The following is a 21,523-nucleotide window of genomic DNA, read 5'->3' as shown; positions in this document are numbered from 1 at the left end:
CATGATCTGTTTTTCTTTCCACTTGTAAAAAAAAAACTGCACTTAGAAATGCCCTTGCATTGACAAAAGTTGATTGTCACATAGACCTTCACTGTAAGTGCTTAAATGATTTTTTTTAAGACAAAGGCCAAAGAAGAAGAAGAAAAAAGCACAGAATCCCCAAACTAAACGTAACCTTGAACTAAATTAGAACTTCTTAATGAGTGTGAATTTGAATTAGAGTCTGAATTCTTTCATTAATCCAATGCTAGTTTTGTGGTTAAACATTAGTTTTGTTCCCAATTGTAATTTCATTAAAATGAGCTCAATACTGTCAAAATTCTTAACATGGATATCAAATTTATTTTTTATAAATGTATTTATTTAATTTTCCCATGACCAGAAATGGCACCACTTTGTTTTCAGATTTAATAAAAATAAAAAATAAAAAGAGGGGGAGGGGGAATCGATTGCACAATAACTAGAGCATTGTGGGAAATAAACCAAGATACTTTAACTGAGATAAATGTTAATAAAAGTTAATGTAGTCTAAGAGATATATAAAGTAATTACATATTTTCATGCATTGAAACTGATAGTTAATATAATAAAAAAATTAATGTATTATTTAAAACCAGCTTGAAAAAAAATCAGTTCATTTGATTCTAGTTCTGTTTTAAATGTAATGTCTGTATCAGAAATGAAATGGAATTGAAAGTAATTCTCAGTTCTGCACGGTGTAAACTGTGCAAACCCAACCCCGGATGACTGCTGTCTGCCAGTAAGTGTGCAGCTCAAAGTCCTCTACAGACGTTCCAGTCACTTTTGGAAAGCACATACAGTCTGACTGACTTTGACTTCCACTTTCTTCTGCTTTGTGTCTGATGACATAACAACTGTGAGTATGACATTTCTAAAAAAAAAAAAAAAAAAAAAAAAATACTAGAATGTGAAAACATGGTACATACTTTTTACAACATAGTTTTCATTCAACAAGTCTAAGTTCAACTAATCTAGTTCTAAGTTAACTTGCTTGGGGCTATGATTATGGAGGACATTATTATGCAGATTTAAGATGCTTTTTAAACCATATTGATGTTCAGATGTATCCTAAACACTTGCTGACTGCTTTTCCTTCACTATCCACTCCAACTCATTAATTTATTTTTAAATGAAAGTGTTAGGTTTGAAAAACATTTCTCATGGGCACAATATATATTTGTCTACAAATGTAATATAAGATCAGTAGAGACAAATTCAGTCATGTAGTTTAAAACTACAAGTAGTTGTTGTTTTATTTATTAAACATATTTTGACAGTTGATAACCTGAACACTACAGGGGCCCTCTTTGTGAAATATTTACTTTTTATGGTATTCTAAATGGTTATAGCAGGAATAACCTAAATTTAGGTATCCCTCACACAAAGATAACTGATTTTGGGGGGTCCATGCCATCCTAAAGACTTAAAATCACATTTATTTTTATTTAGGGGAAAAAGCTTAAACCCTTTTTTTTTTTAAGAAAAAAAATTATATATATATATATATATATATATATATATATATATATATATATATACTACCTTACTATTATATACCTAACCTAACTATTAATAAGCAGCAAATTGACAGATTATTGAGGCAAAAGTCATAGTTAATAGTTAGTTAATAGAGAGAACTGGTCTCTAAAGTGTGATCATATTTCACTATAGAAGATGTATTCAAATTAGTGTCTGTGTCAGCTGCATTTTTTAATACATTCATAGATCTGTACACAAATAGTGAGCCTTAAGTCATTAAATCAATTGCATTTTACACAAAGCTATGGTAACTTGTTTTGATCAATAAAATAAGGTCTGCATTAATAATGTCTGTACATTAATAATTAATGTTTTTTTTCTCTACAGACATTCCTGCCCACTTTAATGGCTGATTATATACTCTGCTATATCCAGTAAGTATGATGCTCATCAGATCTTCATAAGATCTTTCTGTATACAATTTTCCAGAACAATCATTGGTTGCTGTCAATCAAGTTGCTGTTTTATATTAATAAGCAAATGAACCAAAGTCTATCATACAGTTACTCAACAGTCCCACAGGAAGATCTTTACAGTTTTTACATCAGAGATATTTCTTATCTTAAGAACAAGAAGTTCATTGCTTTTGCGAACCATGTCAAGAGAAGTGGCTGAAATGCATCCATATTTTTTTGTAACTTTTTTTTTTTTTTTTTGTAAATCCTGAATTACTGGGATACATTCAGTTAACTACTACATTAGAAATGTTGGTAGCACTTTAGTTTAGGCACCAGTTCTCACTATTAATTACTTGCTTATTAGGATGCATATCACTAGTATATTGGCTGTTTATTAATACTTATAAAGCACATATTAATGCCTTATTCTTCATGACCACATTTTAGATCTCTTAATCCTATCCCATACCTAAACTTATCAACTATTGATAAGCAGCAAATTAGGAGTTTTATTGAGGTTAAAGTCATAGATAATAGTTAATAATGAGAATTGGTCCCCAAACTACAATGTGACCGAAATGTATATGAACTAAATGGTAACACTTTATTTTGATAGTCCACTTTGAACATTCTACTGTGTGTGTGTGTGTGTGTGTGTGTGTGTGTGTGTGTGTGTGTGTGTGTGTGAAAAGTACAACTAGTTGACTGTGAGTGACCGATGCAATGTAATGTAGCATTAAACCACTGTATGAAAGTATCTTGGCTACCTTATGAAGTAAGATGAGTTGTGAATATTTTGAAAGGTGTTTTGAAGTTTCTTCGGGAAGACGGTGAGCTCTATTCACCGTGCTTTCCAACATAAATGTACTGCTGCTTTTCAATAAAATATCGAAACTTATGTGGAAATTGTGGATGACTGTGTACACTGAATAACATTCTATATTTGAATATGATGATCTTTGAGTTTTGTGAAACATATATACACCACAAAACCCATATGCCCTCATATATATAACACACACACACACATATATATATATATATATATATATATATATATATATATATATATATATATATATAATTAGTGGAATCTATTGAAAAACTGTAAAAAGCTATATATGTGCACACACGCACGAGAGGGAAAAATAATTTAAGAATCATATATATATAAATTTGGCTACTTGCCAAATAAATAACTGGACATGAACTACTTGTTTTAGTTGATATTCATTTTATTATGTGAGAAGAGAGTTTGGAGTGATACGAGAGACACAGTGAATCTAGTACAGCCATGTCGGAAATCAGTTTCCTGGGCAAAGGTCAGTTACACAGTTTACCATCATTATAGAAAAATATATGAATGCAGAATGCTGCGATTGATCAGTCACAGTGAAACATTCTAGAATCCTTGGATTGGAATGATAAAATTTGAATCTTTAATCTTTTATAATGCATAAATACCAATCAAATTACGTATTTCATGACACATTCGGCTGTTTCCTCAACTGAAATAGATTTTGTACTAACAAACGTTACAAGAATGCAAACAAATCAGAACATGCATGAGAATATGACACGCCAAAACAATCTTCAATTCTGCTTTTCATACATTGAAACTAAATCCCTGCAAAACACTACGTAATCATATAGCATTGATACAGCCAACATGATTCTGAGTATCTTGATTGTAATGAAGGGTGCTAAAACATATTCTACAGTTTCTATACAAATATACAGCCCTACTCTCACAGGAATAACAAACGTACAGCACTGTACAGAACTCCTTTAAAACAAATACAGATATACAGATCAGCATCGTTTCTTTACAAAATAATAAACTAGCTTTGTTTTGTCGTGTTTTTTGTGCAAAAAATCTAACAGGCAAGTTCACATAGATTACAGCAGTTAACTAGACTTCTAGCCACTGTGAGAAACGCAGACTGAAGAACCCAAGTGCTCTCAGAAGACCCAGCTGACAGGAACCCACTGGTGGTCTGTGTTGAGTCTGTCCAGCGCCCTCCTGAGGCTGCGGTACGCTCCGTCCAGGTTATCATTCACAATGCTCAGATCAAAATAGTGACTGTACGCCCTCTGGATCCTTTCACTCTCATCCACTGTCCGTTTGAGCTCTGAATCCTAAAGAGAGATGAAATGAGAGAGACATCATCAATGTAATATTCATCAACATTCAAAGAACTAATCCTTCTCAGAAATTACCGTCATCTGTTTCGTCACAACACCAGCCTCAATGGCAGATCTGTTCATGTCTTTCAGAACCTCAAAGTTTGGGGCTTCGATGAACACCACATATGGAAGAAACTCGGCTGTTCGCAGAACTTTGAGTGCCTGTAGGAGAACAATGAAACATATGAAATGGGATGATACTTGTATAACTGTAATATTTATTTGCATTGCTGGAAAATTGCACAGTAGATTTCCACTGTGAGTAAATACACTCGGTATCATGTATTAGTTGTATTTAGCCTAGAATATTTCTGTGAACAGTCATTGTAAATACGAATACAGTGCAATAGTTGGGTTCCGGAAGTAAAAACCCCACTGATTTTCTCCATAGGGAAATTTACTTTTAACAATAATTTCAAAAGACTGAATTGTTATGAGCTCAGAGGTTGTTAATGGATGGTATATGGTTTTGTTTACGCTATTCATTTGCTTTATTTTAATTATTTAAAAAAAAAAAAACAGTTAAATGTGTGGTGGAAAAACTACATTACCCATGATGCTGTACAGTTGCAGCAAGCAAATCATGCCAAAAGAGCTTGCAGGGAATGGCCACTTCCATGAATCACAGCGAATGACATAATCAAGTTGATCTCGCAGTCAAAATGTGTGTGTGTGTGTGTGTTTATATATATATATATATATATATATATACACATATATACATACATATATACATACATATATATATACATATATACATACATATATATATACATATATACATACATATATATATATATATATACATATATATATATATATATATATATATATATATATATATATATATATATATATATATATATATATATGTATATATATATATATATATATATACCTGTTCAAGTTTTTGTTGATGCAAATATCTAATCAACAAAAAATCAAAAAAAATTCTAATACGATCCAAGAAATCAAAAGAAAATTTCCAAACTGGTTCAAGCTGATAAAAAGGCAACAGTAACTCAAATAACCACTTCTTACAACTGAAGTTTGCAGAAGGGCATCTGATGTCAAATCTTGAAGCAGTAGACCACACTGGGTGCCACTCCTGTCAGCTAAGAACAGGAAATAGAGGCTGAATGGACTTACCAAAATTGGACAAGAGAAGATTGGAAAAGGTTGCCTGATCTGGTGAGTCTAGATTTCTGGATGGTATAGGGTCAGAATTTAGCGTAAACAACATGAAGACATGGAACCATCCTGTCTTGTGGTATGAATGTATAAACAATAAACCATTTTAAATTAATAGTTTACTTCCCCATTGTTTTCCATTCATTGGTTCACGGCTTATAATACTTGAACAAAGACTTGTTTTAAAAATCCCTATGGGAAAAATGAATGGGAAAAATACTTCAGGAACCAACACTGCTGAAAAAGTGGGCAGGCACTAATGCACTCTTAAGGATATCGAAAATGTAAAAAGAGTACCTGCGGATTGACATCTAGAATGCAAACCTTGCCGGAGTCCACAACCTCATGAATGGAGTCAATCTTGGTGCCGTACAGATTTCCATCATATTCCCCGTGTTCAAGGAAACGGCCACATTTAATGTCGGTTTCCATCTCACTGCGAGACATAAACAGGTACATCTGCCCCTCCTTCTCATCCACCTTGGGTTTACGAGATGTGTCTGTCCAGAGGGACAAATAGGGCAGGTTAACATTAGCACTGCAAATAATCAGATTTATGTACACAGGTAGATTTTATTTTTACATTAGAGAAATTTAAGTGAAGTTTTGTGGGGAAATAAAGTTTAATATACTGTCAACAGCTTTCTGTTGGTTAACATGGTTGAATTTTGCATGACCAACTGTGATGTGGATTACAATGAGAAATATTCACGGGGAAAAATTTCGTCGTCACGAAAAATCCTGATAGCATATATTCCTATTGAAATAACTGGATGTCGCCTGCAATATTTGCTAAACACAAGAGTATGTGGCCCCATTTTAATTACATCCAACATGAAGCCAATTTTTAAACATTAATATTTAATACATTAATATAAAAAAATATATATAAATATGCACTGACAAGGTGTGGTGGTTCCATAACGGTGCGGGTCCGACACCAAAAGTTTATTTTTCAAGCTGCGGCGGCCCACACCCTGTGCTCCAATCAGAACCAGCATCTTCCTGCGGAACGGAGGCACCTTGGCCACTTCCTCGTAGATCCTCAACTCATGTCGGTCGAACTCTGGTATGGTGAAAAGATCTCATCTTTTATCATGCTGATTTAGTCACTATATCCAAATCTTTCATTTGTCAGTCCTAATTCAGTTTGTGAGATAAATATGGCTTTTACTGAGGTTCATTTACTACATTCCTCATGTTCTTAACACATTTCAGTTAATGAACCTCAAGCACTTCTCCTAAAATGGAACTGACTGCAAGCTCGTTATGACAAACGACTGCCATTTAAAAAGTGTCATTTTAGAATGAACTCATACAACTGACAACAACAACAATCACAACACAGAGCAAGAGTATGACACATGCACATCCGTCGCACTGGACTGCAGTCATCTTTACCAGCATTCTTTGTAGTCAAGTACATCATCTTCTTCTTCTTCTTACCCCCAATCCCTGCACACAGAGGCCCTGCGGACATCAGCACACATCCTGGTAGTATAAACACACGCAGAATGACTCCTGTCTACTGCAGAAGTCAAACACATCACTGTCCTTTTAACCTCTGGCCACACTTATCACACCTTTTAGATCATTCCAATGTAATTACCCTAGTTCACAGAGTAAAATAACACCATACGAGGATGAATAAATAAAGGCCTGTTCCTATAATCAACAGCAGAGCAATCTGCTTACAGTAATCACACAGATCACGCTGATATTCCTCCAGGGGGCGCTACACTCAGTTCAGTGTCCCCTCAGGCTGTTAGCAGATGTATGCTTTTGAAGTCAAATATGTCAGTGACAGCTATGACAGCTATGACAGCTACAGTAAGATATTCAGATTCATGTAATAGCTTTTTCAAGGAGAAAAAACATAATATAGATAAGAACACACAAAAACAGTTAAAACAACTGAATTGAATGCTTATCACTTCACTGCTGTGTCAATTAGTTTTCATGCAATTTTTTCTTCTTTCCATCTGTTTTTGGTGATTATGATAATTTCAAAATACATAATTTATGAAAATTTGAAAATCTTAAGATGTATACATAAAAAATTGTTTTAAAAAAGCAAATTTTTTTTTTTTTTTTTTTTTTTTTTAATAACAGTTTGTTTGATAAATTTTCTTCTAAGGCACAAACTGAGCACAAATATGCAATTTGGTACAGATGTTGTTATTTATATGACAAAAAAGATTAAATTCTGATTTGTAATGTAAATCAATGAGTTCCTAATAGTAGTATAACAGACAACTTGCATACAGGGCAAATAAATATAATTTGTCACTCTATATTGCTCAAAAATATGTCTTATTAAGATGATATTTAATGATTGAGAGATATAACCGTTCCTCAAAGCCTGATTTATATCATATACATTTCAGCATGATTTTTCTAAAAATTATTATGTATGGATACTTAAGTAAAGTTGCTTCAGTCTGGTAAATGTTCAACAACATAAAAGATATTCATTATAACATTTTTTTAAAGTTTTACAGCAAAAAATGTGTACCCCAACCTGAATTTATTATATATAAATATCTTTAGTGCCCTGTGTCCTACCTGTGCTAGAGAGCTCCAGGTCTCTCTTGACAAATGCTTTTCTCTTCTCCTCTAGCAGCTGACTGGGGATCAGGCCTGCACTGCCTCCTTCCAGATGACATGCCTACAGGTGAGACCGGAGTCAAGGTAAGACCACCATACAGAGCTTAAAGATCACCACAATATATTCACACACACACACACACGCACGCACCTGCCACCAGTTGGGGTCCTCCTGGTTGAAGATCTGAAGGATGTCTCCACTGCTGAATTTGAGCCCAGCTTCTTTACAGGGGATCAGGTTGTCATGAGAGGGGTCATAGTCAAAGTGACACTTCACAAAGGCCTGCAGCCAGACAGACAGACAGAAAGAGAGAGTAAAGACAAAGAAACACATGGTTCTTATTACTGAATATGTCCATCAATCAGAGTGTCATACTGACAGCCTGTTGAAAACACTAGGGGTGTATGTCTAGCATAAATGAAAGTGGGCATAAATATATCTCTAGTGATTCCTTATACTGTCAACATAAATACACACTCACTATTCAACTTCAGGCTAATTCAGCTTAATACAACTTTTTTTTCCTGTTACATGAAGGTCACAATAAACATATCTTGGAAACTACCTTTTTCAGACTCAGACTTTTAATCTTAAAACAGGAAAATCCATAATCAAAATATCAATTAATATTATAATATGAATACTATACCATAATACTAATTATTATAGATTATTAATAATTATGTTTTACACAAATTAAGCCTCTCCTTAATTGTGCAGTCATATTACAACCAAAATTTTGTTCCAATGAAGGGTTGTTTCAGTATCAGCGTGTGATGAAATATAAAATGTGTGAGAAAAAAAAGATCAGTATCACAAAATAATTTTATTGCGCATCATTTCCAATCAAGCTGTAATTTGTCAAATTAAATGTGAAATATTATTTGTGTGCATTATTATAAATTATAAATTAAATACTAACCCTTGTGAAAAATAAGTACTCTGTAAAGTAAAGTGTACTGCCAAAATACACTGACAAGCATTAATGGTAAATAAAATATAGATTAAATGTAATTTTTCAAACAACACACTACAGTTAAAATTATAATCAAGTATTTATATGTGCTTTAGTATACTAGTCAACACATCAAAATAAGTGCACTTCTATAAAGCACAACAAAAGATGACTAAAGGTACAACTTTTAATTTGACATTGTTACAAAGTACACTTTTTACAGGTGTACTTAAGTGTGTTAAGAAACATGATGAAAATGTAATCACTTTAAATTCACTTTAAAGTGGCTTTTTATTTAATTAATATTATACTATCTGCAAGTACAGTTCTTAAAAATATATTGATTGCCACTTCGCCTTTGGCTTGTTTAGTTGGGGACACAATTTCTGGCAACACTGCTGACTTGATTGAACAGACACTATTGAAAGAGAACTGAACTGAGCTGGACGATGACGTCACTAAATCAACAATCAACTGACTTTAACTTATAAATTGACTGTTTTCTATTGTCCTCTTGCATTATCAGCACACGTTTTTTCCTGTTTAACACTGTAAAGCTGCTTTGACACAATCAGTATTGTATAAACACTATATAAATAAAGAACTTTTTTTTTTTTTTTGAAGATTTGAAGTACACTACAGCCGAGTTTCACAAACAGCCCAGACATGCATTTTAGTCTGGGCCTATAGGCTTAAGCCTTGTCTGTAAACAAGTATGCATTGAGCACACTTTTTCACAAGGGAAAAACTAGCCAAACAAGATCTTGGAGGAGAAGACTTTCAGTAAGCGTTTCATAAAGAAACGTAAATGATGAATGGGTGAGTAAATGATGACAGGATTTTTATTTTTGGTTTAACTATCCCTTCAAGAAGAATTTTAGTGCCTAAAATCCTGTTGTCGTGGCAACTGTAGTCACCTGCAGTCCAATGGAATGTTGCTATTAGGTGCTGGAACGCCAACACACAGAAAATACGCCTGGATTACATCATTCAGACAGTCAACAACAAGCATCCTCCACACACAACACAACACAACACATGCCAACAATACCATCTGCCAGCACAAACACCTACAGCAGCTCTCAAAAACATGAATATTCCCATCACAGTAGTGTGAATCACATTAGTAACATGAGACTGTGATGTCCAGTCCCATATTGGCAGAAGGCACAGGAAGTTGTTCGTTTATTTTGGGATCAAAAAATAAAGACAGGCACAGATGGGACACTCTGAATATGGCACCATATGGGCAGAGAAACAGAACTTCACTCATTTAATTCTCATTTAATAAGAAGAAGATCTCAGAAATGCAGAAAGTGGGTAATATCTGCAGTATGACATAGCTGAAAATGTGAAAGGGCAGACTTGAATGTTGTTGGTGTCTCATCTCAATAGGTGTGGTGGCACAGCGTCAAAAACAGGAAGCGCTTTGGCATAATGCACCAAATATCCCAGCATGCTTTGGCATAGACACAGGTGCCCAAACCCAGTACTGCAGTCCAAAGTCATTTTTCAGAAAAAAATTGAGTTAATATTTTTTAAACATTACTAACAACAATCATAAGATTAATAAAACAACAAACAATAACAACACCAACAATTCAAAAAAATAAAAAAAAATAATCCCCCACTACTGACTAACGTTGTGTCATTTAAATTTTTTGAGCATTCAGAGAATGATATTTTAATAATAACATTTTCATAAATGAATGAGAATGTTACAATAGAACATTTTTGTTAGCAGGAAATTTAAGTGATTACATGGATTTTTTTTATTTTGGTGCGATTCCTTGTAAGATTATTTAAGGACAATCTTTGATTTATTTCCTCTAACTGTAAATACAGACTGACAGAGTAAACATCTGAATACTAAATGCACATTGGCTTCATCCAAGATATCTATTCTATAAGAATATCTATAAGATATCTTGTGTATCTCTTGACTTCATCTTATGTATGCATTATTTAAAAAACAGAAGCATGCCGAACGGACTCCAGAAACAATCTCCAGTGCCAACATCTGTGTGCTCTGATAAATAATAAATAATGTGACATGCAGCCCTTTTAAGAAAAACACATAAAATTTCCCATTTGCATCTGCATGTTTATGACTATCTTCTATCATTATATTTAGTGTTTCAACATAACAACCTGATATACAAGCTTCTGTTTTCTGATTCCTGTGTGATGATAAACTATGTATTTGAAGTAATTTATTCCAAATCATCAGGTGCATTAGCGAGCCAGCTGACACATGTTGTCATTTTGTTTGGCATAGATAGATAGAAAAGCAGTTATGTAACTGCTGTCATAAAGGCAAGACACATCGTTTACACCAGGAATTACGTTACCATGTCTCAGATGTTTCTGTGACAACATTTGGGTGAGGCTCTATATATATTTATAATTACTGCTCAATAAAGGACAAAACACTTTGGCCAGAACCTTCATCTGAATGTTGCTCACCTGGCGTGGTGTGTGTGGTTCTTGGTAACTGGGTAGGATTTTGAGAACCACGCTGCCACTGGACTCCTTCAGCATGTTCTGAAGAACCTTCGGGTCACTTCCCACCTCTTTTCCGTTCACCTCTTTGATGATGTCACCCACATGCAGCAGGCCCTGTTGATCAATCATGCCCCCATGCAGGATCCGAGCAATCACCAGCTCTCCACCCTCCACCCGAAACGTCACGCCCTGGCAGAGTAAACAGAATGTGATTCAAACAAACGTGAAACGATTAGCTTTTTTTGTTGAGTGCTTTGTTAAATAAATAAATTCATATTTATCAATCACTAGGGTAGAAATGACAGTGGAAAAATTAAACCTACATATAAATATAGTTTTAAAATTATGGTTAATTTCAATAATAATGATGCATTTATGCAATAATTCACTCTGTAAATATAGCAAAGTTTTTTGTAATATAATATTTTCATTTTTAGAAAATGTACTGTACATTTATAACACTGTACTTTGTGTTATTTTACCCTGGCATTAAATTACAAACAACTAGTCAACACTTGAAAATTACCATTTCCAAAAACATTTACAGAATTTACATTTATTTTAAAGAATTCTATACATTTTAAAAACAATTATAATCATTATATTTACAATTATCGCACGTCAGTGTTATTTTAATATTATGTATATACTATTATAGTTTATATTAATATTTTGAAATAGCTTTTAATTTTATATTTTATTCATTATAACTTTAGTTAAATTTTTTGTAATTTTGTTATGTGCCTTTGTTATTTTTATTAGTTTTTTTTTCTTTTTACATATTACTATTTACCTTTAATTTGCTTTTATTTCTGTTTAGTTTATTTATTTCTAGTTAGTAATTTAAGTACTTCACCTTATTTCAGTTAGTTGCCAAGGCAGCATTTTTCATGTTCTTTTTAGTTTTTCATCTAACATATATATATATATATATATACTGTATATATATATATATATAATTTCAATTTACAATGTCTTTTTATAGTTTTAAGTTAATGATAATATCCTTGGCCCATATACCTCTACAAAAATCTAAAAGTGCACAAGTCCACGTTCCAAATCCGGAAATGTGAAAAGGCTATATTTGAAAAATAGATTAAAAATAGATTAAACAGATGAAGATGAAAAACAGTCCTTATATTTGCTAATCATTTTAGTTAGCGGTATGTTCCATTCAGTTTTATGAAGGCAAAATCATGCCTCACTTTATTAAAGATTCAATTTCAGTTCAATTAATTTGCATAGCGCTTCTCACATGGCATTCAAGTATAAAAACAGCATAAAAACAAATAACAGCAAACAGTAATGCAGTTTGTCAGGTCTCACCAAGTGCTCTCCAGACACTTTGCGGATGCCCACCATCCTGACAGCATCCGGTGGCACCGGCTGGTTGTTGAGCGAGGAGTCCATAAATGCGCAGGGGCTGGGGGGCGGAGTCTCGTAGCTTTTGGAAGCTACAGAGTCATGTGTTTCAAGTAAAGACTATAGAGAAAAAAACAGGTATTGAGGGAAACCACGTTAAAAATCTAAATGAAACAATTCAAGATATTTTATTTTTTGCTTTACTGAATCTCCAGTGTTTCTGAGAGTACCTGAAAGTGTGGCTCTTTGAGGATGCTGGCGAGCTCATGTGCCGCCTGACTGTGAGGTGTGAGAGTGTTGAGGTCTCTCAGGATGTCCTGCACTAACTCCATATTATTGTCCCTCACTGCCTCCAGCTTTGGCTCTTCATAGTGCTCACGAGACTGCACGCACATAACCACACAAAACATTAAACGTTTAATTACTATGAAAAAAAAAGTTAATTTAAACATGAGAGTGGGTAGATGATGTCAGAATTTTCAGCACATGACCTGCGAAGGTGCGTGTGTGTGTGTGTGTGTGTGTGTGTGTGTGTGTGTGTGTGTGTGTGTGTGTGTGTGTGTGTGTGATCCCACACCAAATCCCAGCCTGTGGCCAAACAGCACAGTAAATATGCTGGAGGAAATGCCTGTTCATTTCTGGAACATTAATATTTCATCAAATAAAACTGTTTTATTTGAATCAAGGTATGAGTCCTTTTTCCTGACTATTATGACTTGTTTCCATAGTTATCAACATTGCAAGTCAATCAAATTTTTTTTTCTTTTTTTTAATGCACAATTGTAACACTATACTTTGTTTTACCTTGCCATTTATTTACAAAAAGTTAGTTAATGCTGCTGCGAGTGTTTCTAATACAACAGCTGAGGTAGTGATAACAAACTTAATATTTGTCTCTCTTCTGAACATTTTAATCTATCTCTAAATATTTTTTTTCTTCTTTCGATGAGTCGTAGAAATTAAATTGTGGATTTTTTCTTTTTCTTTTGGAACGAATGGGGAAAATATATATATGTTGTACCTGTTGACAGATTCAGAATTAAAGAAGCCTCATGTGGACACATGGACATCAAGTTAAGAAAGCACCACTGGACTCACCACTGGACTCTCCATGATTCCTTTCAGGAAGATGAGGTCCAGGTCATTGGCTGTAGTGGAGCTGGTACTGTCACTTAAGGTGTCCAGAAGACTCTGCATCACTGAGGACGAGAAGACAAAAGGGTTCACAGGTTAGAAAGAAGACTTTTCTCAATCCATTCATAGAGGCACAAGCCACTCAAATGACTCTCTAATGAAATTAGCCCAACTCTATAGACCATATGAGCGATGAAAACAGTTTTGATTTGTTTATTAGATGATCTACGCCAGTCACTGGTTCAAGCTAAGGTTTAAGCTGATGGGGTCAGCTGCAAATGCTGCCCATCTGTATATAAAATTGGATTAAGCTTTAAACCACAGCATAATACTCAGTCTACAGTTTAAAAGTATGCCCTCAAATGAAAAATGCATGAATAAAACACGATAGAGATAATCATCTTTATCATTTCAGAAGCACTCCATTATACACTGTTTAAATGACAGAAATGTTAATGGGAACTTTTGCCCAGTGATAAAGATAAAGTTTTTCCTCTTCAATGTGAAACATGCAAATCATCTTTTAAAAGAAACCTCATTAAAACCTAACATCATGTTCGAGGGCAGATCCATTTTGCTAAAATAATGTTTTTGGATTGCTTGACTAGTCCTCATTATTTATCTGTTTTTATCTGTATCTGTTTAATAAGATTGCTAGAAAAAAAGATAAAAGAAATATTTATTTTCTTACTTGGGGAGCACTTGAATAAACATGAGAAAAGATCAGAGCAGTGGAGAAGCATCAAAACTGAATCTCCTCATATTCAAACAGAGTTTCATGAAAGGAAGTTTCGAGAAAGATCAGTGGGACCCTTGTGGCTTCTGTGTAATTCTCTTAAGTTTCCCCTGCAGCAATCTGCATCGCTTACACAGAACACGTTCATGTTTCCCTTCTGTTCTCAACTCTATTTCCCTTTGTTCAGTTTGCAGACATGTTGCATAGTCTACTTCAAACCATACAGAGTGAAACATAAAAGGATGTGTGAGAGAGCAATTAGTGTTCTGTGGGACTGGTCAATGCTGGAGGAAAGAGAAAACATTCACAGATGTACTTGTTATTTTTTTATTTTTTTTAAAGAAATTAAGGTGAAATTTGGGGTAAAAAAAATGGAGGCTATTTCAGTTTCTTGTAATAAAAAAAACATGTAATAAATAAATAAATAATAAAAAATTTATAATAATAAAATTGTTTGTTGTTTTTTTTTGGAACATAAAATTAGGTATTATCCAAATGTCAATAAAGTTCAATAAAGATTTAGCTTGGTTTATTTTATGTACATATTATATTAGATTGAAATTCACAACTGAGTCTCCTTGTACACATTTTACAGGTACAAACTAGAAGTTTTTTCTTTTGCAAGAACTTTGAAAAAAGTACACCTTGAAAGCAATATTCCTTTGGGTAAAAGCATATGCTAAATGAATAAATGTCAAGAAATAACACCAACTTCAATGCAATGAAGAAATGTCAAAGAACTATTTCAAAGGTGTCTTTTGAGTCTTCATAATGAGTTTTTCTATTGTGTTTAAAGGAAAACCAGACTGACTACCAGATAAGCTGAAAACTGTGTTTTACAATTATTATGTAATAATTACAGTCTCTCTCTCTCTCTCTCTCTCTCTCTCTATATATATATATATATACATATACATATATATATATATATATATATATATATATATATATATATATATATATATAGAACTGTATTGTAATACATTTTTATTAAAAACGTTATTCCCAAAAAACGTTAATCACGTGTGTCTAATGCACCTGATTCAACACATCTCATCAGTAAAGTGCTCACAGCCTGAATTGGGAATGTCAAATAGGGGACACATATGCAGCAGTACTGGGGATGCTCCAAGATCAGAATATTCAAATGTATGTGTAGGTGTCTCTTCATTCACATGAATACATTTCAGCATCAGAAAACACAAACATTGTCATTTTTTCATGGAATTAAAGAGATCCATAAATCCTTTATGAGGTTTGCTGTGAGAGCTGAAAGGTGAAATAAAGTTCTCTTTGGACTCACAGCACAAAGCAGTGAATGTACTTCTGCATCAAGGTCAATCGCTATCCCAAGACTGTTGCTAAGCAGTGACAGTGGATGTGAGGTAAACTGGCTGTGTGTATGTGTGTGTGTTTTCAAGATAATAAACATCTTTCCTCTTGGATCTAATTTCTGTGATGGAAAACAAAACAAAGGTTGGCCATTTAAAGAATAAGATCTGCCATTTTCTGTGTCTCTGTTCCTAAACTAGTAAGTATAGACAGCATATACAGTGGGTACAGAAAGTATTCAGAACCCATTAAATTTTTCACTCTTTGTTATATTGTAGCCATTTGCTAAAATTCGAATTGTTGACATTTTTGCACATTTATTAAAAAAGAAAAACTGAAATATCACATGGTCCTAAGTATTCAGACCCTTTGCTCAGTATTAAGTAGAAGCACCCTTTTGATCTAATACAGCCATGAGTCTTTTTGGGAAAGATGCAACAAGTTTTTCACACTTGGATTTGGGGATCCTCTGCCATTCCTCCTTGCAGATCCTCTCCAGTTCTGTCAGGTTGGATGGTAAAAGTTGGTGGACAGCCATTTTCAGGTCTCTCCAGACATGCTCAATTGGGTTTAAGTCAGGGTTCTGGCTGAGCCATTCAAGAACAGTCACAGAGTTGTTGTGAAGCCACTCCTTCTTTATTTCAGCTGTGTGCTTAGGGTCATTGTCTTGTTGGAAGGTGAACCTTCGGCCTAGTCTGAGGTCCTGAGCACTCTGGAGAAGGTTTTCGTCCAGGATATCCCTGTACTTGGCCGCATTCATCTTTCCCTCGAATGCAACCAGTAGTCCTGTCCCTGCAGCTGAAAAACACCCCCACAGCATGATCCCGACTGCATCTCTGGAGCTCAGCCACAGTGATCTTTGGGTTCTTCTTTACCTCTCTCACCAAGGCTCTTCTCCCCCGATAGCTCAGTTTGGCTGGATGGCCAGCTCTAGGAAGGGTTCTAGTCATCCCAAACGTCTTCCATTTAAGGATTATGGAGGCCACTGTGCTCTTAGGAACCTTAAGTGCAGCAGAAATTTTTTTGTAACCTTGGCCAGATCTGTGCCTTGCCACAATTCTGTCTCTGAGCTCTTCAGGCAGTTCCTTTGACCTCATGATTTTCATTTGCTCTGACATGCACTGTGAGCTGTAAGGTCTTATAAAGACAGGTGTGTAGCTTTCCTAATCAAGTCCAATCAGTATAATCAAACACAGCTGGACTCAAATGAAGGTGTAGAACCATCTCAAGGATGATCAGAAGAAATGGAGAGCACCTGAGTTAAATATATGAGTGTCACAGCAAAGGGTCTGAATACTTAGGACCATGTGATATTTCAGTTTTTCTTTTTTAATAAATCTGCAAAAATGTCAACAATTCTGTGTTTTTCTGTCAATATGGGACGCTGTGTGTACATTAATGAGGGAAAAAATTAACTTAAATGATTTTAGCAAATGGCTGCAATATAACAAAGAGTGAAAAATTTAAGGGGGTCTGAATACTTTACGTGCCCACTGTATTTATGCACCTGATGTGAAAAGCTGTTTCATACAGTTGGCAGTAAAACTATGTTTCAGTACCTTACCTTACCAAATCTCAATAAAATCAAAATCTAAGACAGCATCACATTCTCTGCACAAATAAGGCAATCCTAAAATACATTGCAATAAACTCAGAAAAGTATATGAAATGATACTTATACCGTAAAAAGTGCTATACAAATAAATTTTGATTGAATTGACTGAATTTCCTGTTTTGTTTTTGTTTTGTTTTTGTAATACATCTAACATCACTTTAAAATTGGATCAAAAAAAAAGATTTTAGAAAATATAATAGAGCCAATAAAAATTTGCTTACAGTGAATAAGCAAAGTGTACGCGCGTTGTGCTCTGCCTATAGGAGCAATTAACTAACACACTCTTTAAATAACAAAGAAAATATATTGCGCCAGACTTTAGACCAGGTTTGAGTTGGTCTATGGCGCAGTCTATTTTAGTTCCTCAAAATAGCAACGCGCCAACAATGTGCCTGAACACACCTCTTTTTTAGACCAGCAAGTCCCTGAGCGCACAAATGGGTGCAAATGCATTTGCTATTTAAACAATTGTGTTTAAACAAACAATTTTTCATTATGAAAAAGAAGTGAGCATAAAAGTATTGAATGTGCACATGTAGTGTACTTCAAATCTTAAAATTTTATTTTAAGATTATAAAATACTATTGAAAGATAATATAATATTAATAAAACTGTTGAGCTGGTTTAAGTTGGTCCTTAGTTGGTCATGAGCTGGGGCAAGTTTAAACTCAAACCGGTGTGCACCGTTTTGCTACGGTTTCCGGTTTGAACAACATGTTTCCTGGAAACGGTGTGCAATTTAAAAATACTATACATATTTATATATTTTCCTATTGTATTATGGAGTGCCACTTTCATAATTTTTTCTATACTCCTCTGATTCTATAATGGTAAACATTACAACATCATAGCACAACAACAGTGATCACCACTAATGAAAAGCCTAACACTCACAATAAAAATAATAAGGTATAGATCATAACACAGTCTCTGAGGTAAGAAGTGGATTATCCTTCACCTAAAATCTTCGTCTTTTCATCCTGAAATGTGAGGCAAATGTTGGATCACAATAATTAAGAACCACAGTTTCCACAAATCCCTTCACTCGATTGGGATGTTCTCTTTTATTCTGGAGGGCAAGGGCAGTGACTGTAACATCGAGCATATTTTGCAGTATTAAACACGTATTTATACCGATTTCATCAGGCTCTGAAAATTTTTCAAAAAGAACACAAAGAATGTGCTTCTCGGCTGCCATAGTTGCAACTCCTGCGTCATCAGAACAGGGTGTTCAATGCACCACCGTTTCCGTTTAAAAAACGTTTTGTGCCATTTTTGTCGGGGCTGAATGCGGGCGGCCCTGGTTTCAGCTGGTCCTGAGCCGGTTATAAGCTGGTACTGAGCAGGAGCTAGTTGCTTAGGACCAGCACATGACCAGCTTATAACCAGCTCAGGACCAGCTTAAACCAGGGCCATGTTTCAAAAAATACCTAACCAGCATATGCTGTTTTTTTTAACAGGGAAGTTCACTTTTTAAAAGTACACTTTGCAAAAATGTCAAATTAAAAGTTTTACATTAAAGTACATTTTAAATTATGTTTTAATTAGCACCATTAGTACATTTATTTTGATGTGATAACATGTACTAACAGTACATTTGGGAGTACACTGTGACCATATTTTAAAGATTTGTGTGTGTGTGTGTGTGTGTGTGTGTGTGTACTGTATAGAGATTCTAGCAGGATTAAAAAAAATTTAGCCCCAAAACAATCTAGATTTCTTACTAAATGCACCACTTCACAAAACATAAATGTAAACGTAGCAGTCGAAAGATCTACTGGTTCCATTTTTAAACTATTATAGCAATTATCATTTAAATCTGTAAAATATTTAAATCAGTTCATTCTGATCACACTTTAGTGTACTGGTAAGTATATTATTTTTGAAATTAGTACTCTTTTAAAAGTAGCTAAAGCGTAGCATCTGATTAGTCTTTGAAACGGAGTTTGTGATGTGGCTTCTAATGAGAGTGTGATGTGAGAAAATTCCAAAGCAGCTAATTGAGTTTTGCTATAATCACTGGTGCCACACACAGTACTATTACATTCTTCTGTTGTTGCTGACATTAAAACTAGCAGGCACTTCTGCGGGGTCCTACGCCAGCCGAGCAACTATGATTGAGATGAATGGAAACGCTAACGAATAGCTCTCTCCAGGTATTATAGACCTCCTTGCTATAATTAATACCACAAGAAGCTTTGTAATGTACATCTCCATGGAAACACGTCCTACTGGTCTGTCTTCGAGCAGCAGGGTCAAGCTCATTACTAACTCTGGGTCGACATCCTGCTGAGACTGAGTGACATTTAAGCTGAAAGGACACACCAAATACACAGTTTTAAGTCTGACCCCTGAGACCTTTAAGCTATGATTGATTAGAATTCTAAAACATATTTTGTATGGACTGTATATTTGACTAAGTTTTGCAAAATGACTTGAAGGACATGCTTTGATGTTCAAAAAGCATCTGTCACTGTATCCCGTCACATTATGTCTGTCTCACACTGAAGCAGCTCACTGCAGCACAGGTCACATTTAAGTCACAGATTTTTTTAAGAGCTGCATTACTGTTTATTTTCCCAGCTCAGGACTACCGCTGAGTGTTTGGCTTCTGACTCATTTCCATTCCACCACTCCTTCAGAAACAGAGAAAGCCTGTAGTATTAAGTTTTTCACTTAAGTACAACAGTCATTAAGCCTAGCTGACAAAACAAATTTGAAAAAGCAATTTAGCATACTGTTACATCAAATTCTATTTCTTCTATTCATCTGTTTAACTGAATCATTTCATGACTTCAATTGTCAAATTTTGCAATTTACCACAATTTTTTTCATCCTAAGGAAGTTTATCCTGCTGTTATGCTTATTTTCTCACCTAGAGCTCAAACTCTGTGACTGATTGTTTCTGCTTATAATTTTCAGCCAGCACAGTAACACTCAATTTATTTCCGAGCATAAATGCATGGCAAATTAGCTCATCTATTTCATATTGCATAAGTAACAAAATAAGCCTATCAAAATTGAGCTAGGTAATCAGTTAATGATATTCAATGTCTCAATATTTGCTCTTAAATATCTTAAAAGGGTGAGTTTTCAATCTGTTATTGTTGCCAATCTTTGCTTAAAGCAAGAAATAAAAGAGTAAAAATATAGTTTAACAATGATGGCTTGCTATCAAAACAATTTTAATAACAGTTTGGATTATTATTTTATTCATAATAAAATGTATTATTGTTAATACATTTAATTGACAATTATTTTAATAATAATTAAGTTCACTAAATTAACACAACAAAGAATTGTACTGAATTATTTTCATTTATATGCACTAATATAACAAATATAGTATTTTTTTATTTTTTATTTATGGTATCCACCTTCAAAATGAAAAATGATTGTATTTATAATGAAACGGAATGTCTCAAAACAAATATCATATCAACAAAGTGTATTAAAACTGAAGTCACTTAAACTTGCACCTCATTTCTCCAAGTGATCTATTAATTGCAATCTGTTCACTCCCTGGAGCCAAAATTATTACTCACATTTTTTCCTGTTCTCATTTACTGTCATAAAGATGCCTCAACTCAATTTCTAATTATATATTTCCAAACGCCTCATGGGTTTTAATGGACCGTCTTTAAATCTTTTGGGCTTTAATCTTGATCATTTCTTAGCATTAACAGTTTTCATCTTATCTTTAATTAATGATCTTATCCTAGTTTTTACATTTGGTACTCACTCATAACAGTCTGTCTGTCTGTCTGTCTATTTATCTTTCTATCTATCCTCAGCCATGCAACCTGATAACACATTATCTTAGCTTCTTACAACCATTTGTAATGTTTTATGTGCATTTCTCCAAAAATCTTTCCGAAATCATCTGGAGAATCCTGCATAATATTTAAAGTAGTGCTGTCAATAGATTACAATTTTTAAT

At 34.1% G+C, this 21,523-nt stretch overlaps 1 protein-coding gene across 5 annotated transcripts in view; it reads right to left on the bottom strand.

Annotated features, from left to right (window-relative positions):
* Positions 1-3,175: 3,175 nt before the first annotated feature.
* The window catches only part of LOC109053988 (MAGUK p55 subfamily member 2-like), a 35,065-nt gene continuing 16,717 nt past the window's right edge, over positions 3,176-21,523 (bottom strand). For 4 of the 5 annotated variants that reach the window (XM_042767303.1, XM_042767304.1, XM_042767300.1 and 1 more), the window contains 11 exons: positions 13,865-13,965; positions 12,997-13,149; positions 12,731-12,886; positions 11,366-11,593; positions 8,095-8,226; positions 7,902-8,004; positions 6,738-6,806; positions 6,241-6,402; positions 5,634-5,836; positions 4,179-4,307; positions 3,176-4,097 (listed from right to left, as the gene is read on the bottom strand). In XM_042767303.1, the coding sequence (XP_042623237.1) occupies positions 3,921-4,097; positions 4,179-4,307; positions 5,634-5,836; positions 6,241-6,402; positions 6,738-6,806; positions 7,902-8,004; positions 8,095-8,226; positions 11,366-11,593; positions 12,731-12,886; positions 12,997-13,149; positions 13,865-13,965 (1,613 nt within the window). In that variant the 3' untranslated portion in view covers positions 3,176-3,920. The remainder of the gene's footprint in view (positions 4,098-4,178; positions 4,308-5,633; positions 5,837-6,240; positions 6,403-6,737; positions 6,807-7,901; positions 8,005-8,094; positions 8,227-11,365; positions 11,594-12,730; positions 12,887-12,996; positions 13,150-13,864; positions 13,966-21,523) is intronic. The other variant, XM_042767301.1, reaches the window with a different exon arrangement.

Source organism: Cyprinus carpio, chromosome A12 (genome assembly GCF_018340385.1).
Source record: "Cyprinus carpio isolate SPL01 chromosome A12, ASM1834038v1, whole genome shotgun sequence".
Classification (NCBI taxonomy): domain Eukaryota; kingdom Metazoa; phylum Chordata; class Actinopteri; order Cypriniformes; family Cyprinidae; genus Cyprinus; species Cyprinus carpio.
The sequence above is the reverse complement of the archived record's forward strand: the minus strand, read 5'-3'. Positions and strand labels throughout refer to the sequence as shown.